A 9,966-nucleotide genomic window follows, 5' to 3' on the forward strand; every position below is an offset into this window, starting at 1 on the left:
TGCTATATGCCCATGAGCTCTCTCATCAGTCAGATGTCCAAGTGCATGGTGTGGGCGTGGGTTTTAGAGTCACAGAATGGTTTGAGTTGGAAGAGACCTTAAAGCTCACCTAGCTCTGTTCTAACCCTATGCCACAGACAGGGGCACTTTCCACTAGATCAGGTTGCTCAAAGCCTAATCCTATAGCTCCTGGTGGCGCTGGTCCACTCACAGGACTGAGGCACACAGATCCAGCACAGCACCATGCAGGGAAGCTAACAAGGGCCAGCACCAGCTCCAGCCCAGGTGAAACCATCACTCCTACCATGTTTATTTTAGCAACACAAATAAGAGATTGAAATTAATTACTGACTGGTGAGCGCAGGGATGCAGCCTCATGAGGAGAGGGCTCAGCAGGGAGAGCAACTACATGGGACTTGGCCCATCATCCAGTATACACGGAATAAGAGCCAGGTCATAGCAAGACACCCAGGATGACACACAGGGAACCCGAGCTCTCATTGCAGCCCTGCCATCAGGCCAGCCCTGCTCCTGGTGGGGTCACATACCCACAACTGATGTGGTGGGGCAGATCGGGGCTGGCTTCTGCTGGGGCTGAGCACTGGCATGCAACTGGCCAAAGGTGGCTGACAGTCACTGCAGGCTGGGACAGGCTGTGTGGGGCAGCACACAGAGCACAATGCAGCCAGCCCCAGCTCAGCGCCACAGCACGCACAGAGCCACTCAGAGAGATCCTGAAACATCCCAAGCCCAGGCTAGCCTTTGCTGCATCCCACTGCTGCTGCAAACGAAGCAAGGACACAGGGTTCAAAGCAGAAGAGCGTGTATTGCAAGCGGCTGCGGCATGTCCAGAGGGACTTCCAGCCACCAGGAGAAAAGAACAGAGGGGTTAAAAATGATCCCAGTCTCTAGGGTTACACTGTGTCATGCAAACAGCCCTGGGCAAACCCCATCCCAGGAGGGCAGGGGACGATGTGCTGGCCCAGCTGGGCCACCATGGGTCACCCCCTGCTCCGCATTGTCCGGGCTGGATGAGAGGCCAGACGCCTCCCCAGGAGCTGGTGTCCCCCAGCCCTGCTCATCAGCGAGCATGGTACATGCGGGGCAAAGGCTGCAGCTGAGCAGGAGCAGCCCTTGCTCTCTCCAGCCCTTAAAAAAAACAAGTTGTGTGGGGTGCCTGCGTCTGCCCTCCACCTGCTCAAGTGGGGCCAAGGGATGGGGGGAAACACTCAGGCACAATCCACTCTGCCCAGTGAGGTGGCCCAGGGGACTATGAAGAAGGGACCGCCTCTGTAAATGTCACTCGCATGCAAACTCCGGTGTCCCAAAAGAGGAGGGGGCACTCCCTCCCTGAGCCCACAGAGGCAGCAGGGTCCCAGGTAGAGGGCAGCACCAGTCCCATGTCCCACGCAGCCTCCTGCTGTCTCTGGGGAGCTCTGTTCAGCTCGAGGACAAGTAAAAACTACTTCAAACCAAACCCATGCAAGGCAGCTATTTGCTCGTGTGTCTCTGCGGCTGCCAGACGCCTGGCAGCAGAGTTCCTCTCCTCTTCGGGGAGGGGGGGGGGAATAGATATTTATATGCAGGGGTCCCCACCGCGTTCGCTCTCCGCCGCGGCCTCATCTCTCTGCTTCCATGGTCACATTGGCCTTCTGTTCTGCTGTGGCCTGCTGCGAGACGGTGGCTGGCCAGCCCGAGGGCTGCGCTGTGGCAGCCGGAGTCCACATGCTCTGCTGCTGGCCAGGGGGGGAAGCCGTGGGCCAGGTAGAGTTGAAGGCCCCGTGCTGGGGCAGTGGTGGGGCTGGGGGTGGTGGGGAGGTTGCCATGGAGGCCACGGGGCTACTGCTGTTGAAGCTCTCAGAGGCCTTGAGGCGGGAGAACATGGTGAGGGCATCGGGGAAGTTGGGCGGCGTGGCTGGCGTGTTGGCAGGAGTGCACATCTGTGGGAAGGAGACATGGCATCAGGCATGAGGGAGTCCCCACCATTGCCTCCCATCAGGGCCCAGCGCAAGACCCCTCTGCCCCCACTGCTGTGGCTCAGAGGGCCCTTGGACCTGTGCTCTGCTGACAACATTGCTCACAAGCAGCAGTTATTAATGCTGTGGTGAGTGCTCCTGTCAAAAGGGCACAGATGGGATCTGCCTGTCCGCCTCCTGCACTGAAGCAGGGACCCATCAACCCCACAGCTCACTGGTGCTACCCTGGACCTGCAGCTTTCTGGCTCAGCTCCCACCTCATGGGAGACTGGGCACACTCAGGGCCCTCAGGCACTTGCTCTGCACACTTACTGCATGCTCCATATCCCCAACTGTCCTGGAGAGTTAAATGAGACCACAGCAGCCAGCAAATCCCTAAGACATATCTGCTCAAGCAGATTATGGGCTGCCATGTCCTGAGAGTTAAGGAGCCAAGTTTGGGATTAGTTGGCAGGCAGCACCCACATGCATGCACGCTCTCTTGTGTTTACACACATCCATACACTGCACATGCTGTGCTGGAGGCCTGCTCCAGCTCAGTCGCTCCAGCAAGCACAGGAGCACTCATGAGCGTCTGGGCTGCAGAGTGGGAAGCATGCATGCATCTGCATGTGTGTTTACACACCTTACAGGGGGGCAGTGCTCCAGGCTCCCCTGGGCTCTCTCTGCCATGTTGGGGCTGATCTGGACCATTGGCCATGCCCAAAACACCCTCCATGAGATGTCCCTCCCCGAGGAGCAGCCTCAACCTCTCTGCAGGTGTGAGGGCAGCCCCAACCATGCTGTCCCACTGTGTAGGACAGGCTATGCCACCCCTATTCGCTCTCCAGGAAAACCTTCCTTGGCAGGCAGCTCTGGCAGTGCCTGGCCAGACCTCCCTGCCTGCTCTACTGGGGCTGTGAAGCAGCGAGCTGGGCATCGGCAACAGCCAGAAGCACCGGCCAGCTGGTGCTGTGCCTTGGGCGAGTGCTGCAGAGGTAGGAAATCACTTACCATCTGATGGTGGTGGCTGTAGGGGATGTTTGTTTCTTGGAAAAAAGCACTGAGAGCAGTCTGAAAAACAAAAAAGAAGATGGTGTTACCACCAGCACACAAACTGGGCACCCACCTCATCCCTGTGCACAACAGCAGGGCTTTGCAACACCCCAAAGATGATCCAAAACAGGCCCTGTGGGCTGGACCATGCCTGCAGCCCCCATGCCTCCACAGGAGAGTGCTGCACAGAGCTGCTCCCGCATGCCCAAGCAGGGACCCGCACCTGCTGTGGGCCTGCACTGTGGTGATCAGCAGTCACACCTAGTTGGGATCACTGTGCTTATTCCTTAGAAGCGGCCACTGCTGGAGTGGACCCCAAAAGGCATTTCACAGCTCACAACAATGCTCTGCAACCACTGTGTGCAGGGAGAGGAGGGAAATGAAATCCAAACCCAGGAGGAACCAGTTACATGCATGTCCTTAACAGGACGAGATCACAGTCATAAATATTCATACTGGGAAATCCCCAGGGCTGGAGCTGCAACAGATAGCCCATCCCATACACCAGAGCATTTCCAATCCAGCTGCAGGCAGGGTATGGTTAGGACTGACATCACTTCAGTTAGCTTCCAGTTAAGACCAGTAATAACCTGGTAAATGTGTCACGTGCCACAGGCATGTGAGAGGACAAGCAGGGAGGGAACACTGGGAACACAGGCTGTCCGGGAAGGCAAACACCCAGCCCAGGTCTGGGAAGAGCAGAGGCAGATGGCACTTTGGGGGCACAGGAGACTGGGCTGACACAGGACCGGTGAAGGTGAAGCTGACTCCTGTTCAGACTTTAACTCAGAGCTATAAAATAATGGTTTTATTTGGTTGTAGATCAGAGTTTCTAGAAACGTTAAGATAAGTGGTTTGGATTTGGTTCTGGTTGGAGGAAAAGCCCCATTCAACCTTCCCCTTGCACCCTGCAGGTCTACAAGGCAGGATACAAGGCACAGAGCTGCAGCCAGGCACTGCCACACCACCAAAGACTGCTCCCTTCCTGCAAGCTGGTGCCTGGGGTTACCCAAGCTGCTAACAAGTAAAATACAAAAAAACCTAGAAAAAGCAGAGGCAGGTTGCACCAAACACCACAAAACTGCATCAGCCACAGTCCTGCCACCACACACACACAGGGACGGGATGAACGACAGCAAGGCAGACCAACTTGCTGATCCAATGGAAAACTTCTGCCCCAAACACCCAGGCTGGCAGTCCCTGGGAAGGTGAAGGGGCTGTGCCTCCACCACTGGGGAGTTGGAGAGCTGGGGCTGGCCATTGGAAAAGGTGTTTATGGTTTCCTGGCTGAGTGGTGGTGAACCATCAGCCAGACCAGGTGGCAGCCAGGAGCGGTATCTGCAAACAACAATCCAGACCTGGGTGGAGAAGCAATTGCTGCTGTAGAGACAGGCAGCTCCCAAACCTCGGGGAGAGTGTACAACAGCTGGGCTGAGGAAGCTCTCCCCTGCAAAAGCTGTGCTTCTCTGTCTGCATTGAATAACGCAGTACCTGAACCTTGTACCCAGCCAGGCTATGATCAGAGAGCCCTCAGCACCCTCAGGCAAGGCCCACCGGGTTCCAGCAGCAGCCATACAGCAGGAATTGGGTCTTTGGCCCTGGAGACCAGCTCTTTGAACATGCACGTGTCTAAGAATCAAGATAATGTCTAACGAGACATGGACATTTCTGAGGCAGCAATACCCCCACCCTGTTACCCTTTGTCCTGGGTGAGGTCTGATGTCAACAACAACGGCCCTGTCACTCAGACAGGAAAGGACTGTGATAAGAAAGGGGGGTAACAGCAAACAGTAAGCACGGAGAGGTGTGGGCACAGCCAGGTACCATAAGCTGATTAAATCTGCTCTGTGCTCCTGTCTTCCAAGCGGCCTCATATCTGGGATTGTGCCATCAGCAGACAGGGACAGAGAAGGTCCCCACTGTTTCCCTGAGCTGCCCACCAATCCCTGCTGATGCTGGGATGAAAGCTGTGACCTGCAGAGGAAGCACTCCACCATCACAGGCGCCTCTGCCTGAAACACTGTGTCTCCTCCCCTCCATCTGCCCCTTTCCAAGCACAGCAGAAGCAAATCCTCTGCTCACTGCCCATGGGAAAAGCTGCCACCTACCCAGGGACCCAGGACCTGCAGCAGTCCCACCCCAAGCAGGACAGAGGCCCCTTGGTGGCACATGGTGCCAGGGATACACATGTCCCCAAAGCTGCTGATGCTTCCTGGTCTCCAGCCAGCATCACAAATGCTCGGGTAACTGGTGCCACAGCAAAGCCAATTAATGCTCCTCTGCTTTAGAAAGAGCCCGAGACACTCCTCAGCTCTGACCCTGCACCAAAGGCCCCATCACCCATGTCACCCTGAGTGTGAGATGGGCACAAGCACCCACTCCCTGGCCACACTCTGCAGGGGACCAGGCCACTCTGTGTCCCCCCCAGGATAAAAACCAGGAGCTCTCCCTGAGGCAGCTCACAGAGACCCTAGAGGGTGCCAAGAGGCACGTATTGTGACCCCGTGTCACCGGATGGCTGCAGGGGCTGGGGCGGAGATTAGTGCAAGGAGACCTAGGTGCTGCAGAGAACATGCTCAGCCTGGAGGAGCAGGACACCAGCCCTCTGCAGCCACTCAGATGGATTGCCAGGTGCTGTTTGATCCCCAGCCCAAGCTGCATTTGAGCCTACTCCATCTCGACTGCATGTATGAGCTGCAGCCACTGCCAGCAGAGGGGATCAGGCCCATGGTGCCAGAGCAGCCCTGGGGACACCTTGCCCTTGAGCCACAAGGAAAAGGGAAAGGAAAGCAGCTCAATGAAACACAAATACATTAGAAGAGGAAGTGGAAATCCAACCACGGACACAGCAAGCAGAGCCAGGCACCTGCTCCTGCTCTTCTTCCCCACAATCTCACTACACCGAACAGAGACACTTAACACCAGGAAAAAGGAAGGAACGGGTGGGTTTTCTCTTATCCTTCCCAAGCAGCCCCAGCAGCAATCAGCGCATAACAAAGCCAAATAATGCTCTTCTACCTGAGAAGGAGCCCAGTGCACCACAATGCAAACTCTGAAACGTCTCCCTGGTAGCCTGCTGGGTTTCAGGTACCTCCTGCGCTCCCTGGCTTCTTCCAAAAAGCCACCACCTGCGGTCCCAGAGGCCGAGTGCCAGCCTTCACCCAGAGACACTCCAAGTTGCTTTCTTTGGCCTGTAAACCTGCCCCTGCCATCAGCCATGGCACTGCTCCAGCGGCTGGAGGGCTGGGATGGCCATTCCTGCTGGCACCCACCACTGCTGTCCCTGGAAGCACAGCAGAACTCATGGCGCTTCAAGAGAAAGCCTGTCCTGGGTCCCTATGAACCAGGAGTCATGGCAAGTGGAACAGGTAATCCACACACTACCCATGTTCCCCGGGGACAGAGGGGATGCAAAATGAGCAGCTTTCTTATCGAGCCCCAGAGCATGGTACAGGCTCTGATCAGTTCACACTGCATTGAAGGCAGCTGTATCCCAGTTTCCTGATCTCCTGCCCTGCTCAAGGTCCTGGATCAAATTTCTTCCTTCCAAACTCCAGGTCTGCCAGGGGCAGCAGGACACCATGCACAGCAAACCCTCTGCAGCCCCCACTAGTCACAACAGCCCCAAAGCACCACGAGCGCAGGAAAGCAGTCCCAAAACATCAGGATCCCACCAGTCTGAAGTGTTTCACAGTGGCCTCCCCTCTTGCTCCTGCCGCTGACCCAGCACCTTGTGACATGCCACAAACAGCGAGCAGGGCACATGCCCAGGTCGGAAAGGTCCCGGGCAGGACAGATGGACACCAAGAGTGCCCCAGCCAGGATGGATGCACGTTGCTGGGAGAACCCAACTCCTGCTGTTTTGTCACCGGGCCATCCAGCTTGCCTCAGCTCCACTGTGCAGATCACCTCACTCTATGGTGGTCTTACAGACAGGAGCAACATCCTCAGTGTGCAAATGGGCTGCTTCAACTAACACTGCGCCCCTGGAGCAGCGCTGTCAATGTGAGGAGACTGCTAATTTACACTGCCTTCACTCACACGGAACTTGCCTGAACTCCACCAGTTTACACTCGCTGCAGACACAGGCCAGCAGCATATGGGTACTACACAGAAAAACAAAAGCCTTGGAGTATCCCAGGCAGGAGGTGGGAGCAGGCTGGAGTTGGGAGACACCACCTCCCCAGCGCAGCTCCCCGAAGAAGGCATGCCCAGCGGCCATTTTGCAAAGGGAATTATCTGACCGTTGCACCAAAAGTGAGTGGGAACATGGTAACTGCTCATTGCAGCGTTTGTTTACAGCCCAGCTTCCTCTGAGTCATGTGAGTGCCAGGCCGGCAGGAGACGGCCGTTTGTACTTGTGCAACTCGCCAAACGGTGGCAAAGTTCTGCAGAGCCCTTGGGGAGAAAAGCTGCAACTTTTGTCAGCCGTTTCCCAGCGCTTCTGCGACACGCACGGCCGTGGCGGAAGCAGATCCCGCCCGTCCCAGAGGGCCACTGTCAAGCTGTATTAGTAAACAAAACCCCGAGCACGTTACGCATGCAACACATCCACCCCCAATGGTGCTCCCGGCAGCGGGCCGAGGTAGTAAACGGGCACGACAGAAGGGAACACCAACTCGGCGTTCACTCTCGCTCCTGGCCACGCATGGCTTGACTTCGAATGCCTCCTGGCCTCTCATTTAGCATCTGGGAATGCTGTCAGCATACGCAGATCGCATGGCGATGAACTGCCTCCACTCCACGCCTGATCCGACACATTGCGTTTCAGAACAAGCCCCCGAGTGAGGCCCTGCCAGCAGAGCTCGAACCCACCCGGGGTGCTGCGGGAGGGGTGCCCCAGCCACAGGGACAGACACAAACTGAACCTCCCGATCTCCACACCGACTCAGACCTCCTTCTGCATCACAAAACATGAATTACAAAGGTGCCATTAGCATCATATCCACCAGCTCCAGACTAGAGAGTTGCTGGGGCTGCACGAGGGAAACCCAGTCCTATTTCGAAGGAGCTCTGCTTGCTAAGGCTGCGGAGCCGCCTGCTCTCCAGCTCGGGGCTCTCTGGATGCACAGAGCACCCGGACAGGCCGCGGGGCGCTTCCCACCCGCGGCGTTAAACCCTGTCAATACCCTGGAGTATCCTGCCTGCGAGCAAGAGGAAAAGGCGTCTGGAGCCAGGATGGCTTTGACCTACAGAGTCTCCTCTCCCATGGTTCCCGAGGACTGACTCCCAGGACAGGGACGTGGGAACGGCTGGGACGGGGATTTCCAGCGCACGGACCCACACGGGAGGCCCGGAGCGGGTCCGGAGAAAGGGGCCGTGGCCACGCTGGGCACCCGCGGGTTCCCCCGCCCCGCACCCACCCGCGCGCCGCCTCTCTCCGCCCCCCGTGCGGGGCCCACGCGCACGCAACGCGGCACGCTCGCAAAACTCCCGCCCCACACGTCCCCGTGTCATCGTGTGTCCCCCCCCCCCCCCCCGCCGCGGGCCCACGACACGTGCCGGCCGCCGCGCTGGGAGCGGGGATGTGAGGGTATTGGGGGACAGACACACACACACGGGCACAGGCAAAGGCAACAGCGCAGCCCACGCTCACCGCGCTGCACGAACACACCCGCTCGGCCCCGAGCGCTCGGCGGGGGCCGGGTCCCGGTCTCGGGGCGGCGTCCTCACCTCGAACTGCCAATGGGCCGCCTGCAGCAGCTGCTTGGCCTGGTCGGCGGCACAACCGGCCGCCAGCACGAACTGGTTGATCATCACCTGGTGCTTGAGCTCGTCCATGGCCCCGGCCCCCCAGCCGCCCGCCGCCGCCGCGCCCAGCCCGCCGCCGCGTCCCCCTCTCTCACGGCGCCGCCACCATGGCGGAGCCGGCGCGGCTCACGCCAATGTTTACTGGGCACTGACTCACGGCGCCCGGCGAGCCCCGCCGTCGGCCGCCAGGGGCGGAGCGGGGACGGGCGGGGCGCTGAGGGGGGCGCAGCAGTGGGGCACGGGCGCGGGCCCCGGTAACGTTTAGCCAGGCGGCGCCGGTGTGTGTACATCCTGCCGCCCTTGCGGTGCGCCACTCTCCGAGGCCTATCCGGGCCCGTCACGGCTACCTCAGGCCTGAGCTGCCGCCCCCTCACAACCCCGGGGCCTGAGGTGAAGGGCGGGGGGCGGCCCTTTGGCCCCGGGCCCTCCACCAGCGGTAATAAATGGTGGGGGTTGTGCGGTCTCCTCTGCAGGGCTGTGCTGCTGTGAGTCCCGCGGCCGCAGCACGTCCCTGACAGGCTGCCGTGGTGTAAGAGGAGAGCTGGCAGCGGGGAAAGGTTCTGGAAGGTGCTGGGGGGCTCCTGGCAGCATGAAAGGATCCTTTGAGAGCGGGGTATTGCCACAGCAGATGCACGCAGGCGCTGCAGTGCCCAGAGCAGGACAATGATGTTGCTAAGTACCAGGAAACGATAAGCAGGCAGGGACATGCGGTTGAGTGGCGGGGCGGGGGGGGGGGGGGGGGGGTAACAAAGCAAGAGAAAGCGGGTTGAGATGGAGGGAACCGCGGTGCTTATGAAGGCCTCCGGGCTCCTCCACCTTTACTGAGGGATTGTGGGCTCTTCCTGCAGTCTGGGGAGGGGGGGGCTTTGCCTCACTGCGGGCAGTTTGTTCAATGACAAACTGATTCTGGTCAGTGTTTTCACATGCGGCTGCAGATGTTTGTGAGCCATGAGGATTAATGGCTGAAGCTCAGGCAGGTCACACGTTTGATCTGAGGGGTTTGCAACCTCTGCCGCTGGGACACAGATTGCCCTGGTGTTGTCTAACTTTGCCTGGTACACCTGCTTTAGGAGCCGTGGAAGGAACTCCAGGCCTTGGAGGATGCCTGGACCAAGAGACTTTCCTTCTTCACTGTTCAAAGTGAGAGTGCAGCTGTAGGGTGATGACAGTGGGATACATCAAGAGGTGACTAGCCTATTTACAA

The 9,966-nt window shown here is 58.5% G+C and overlaps 1 protein-coding gene across 1 annotated transcript; it reads right to left on the reverse strand.

Annotated features, from left to right (window-relative positions):
* Nucleotides 1-806: 806 nt before the first annotated feature.
* UBALD1 (UBA like domain containing 1) lies at nucleotides 807-8,955 on the reverse strand. Its single transcript, XM_057406542.1, has 3 exons — nucleotides 8,685-8,955; nucleotides 2,970-3,029; nucleotides 807-1,940 (listed from the first exon to the last, which is right to left on the reverse strand). Exons 1-3 carry the CDS (start codon nucleotides 8,790-8,792, stop codon nucleotides 1,620-1,622), a joined length of 489 nt encoding a protein of 162 aa, XP_057262525.1. The 5' UTR covers nucleotides 8,793-8,955; the 3' UTR covers nucleotides 807-1,619.
* Between the last annotated feature and the right edge of the window lie 1,011 nt (nucleotides 8,956-9,966).

Source organism: Pezoporus wallicus, unplaced genomic scaffold, assembly GCF_028554395.1.
Source record: "Pezoporus wallicus isolate ANWC-B61680 ecotype Strahan unplaced genomic scaffold, APGP_CSIRO_Pwel_v1 contig_6155, whole genome shotgun sequence".
Lineage (NCBI taxonomy): Eukaryota > Metazoa > Chordata > Aves > Psittaciformes > Psittacidae > Pezoporus > Pezoporus wallicus.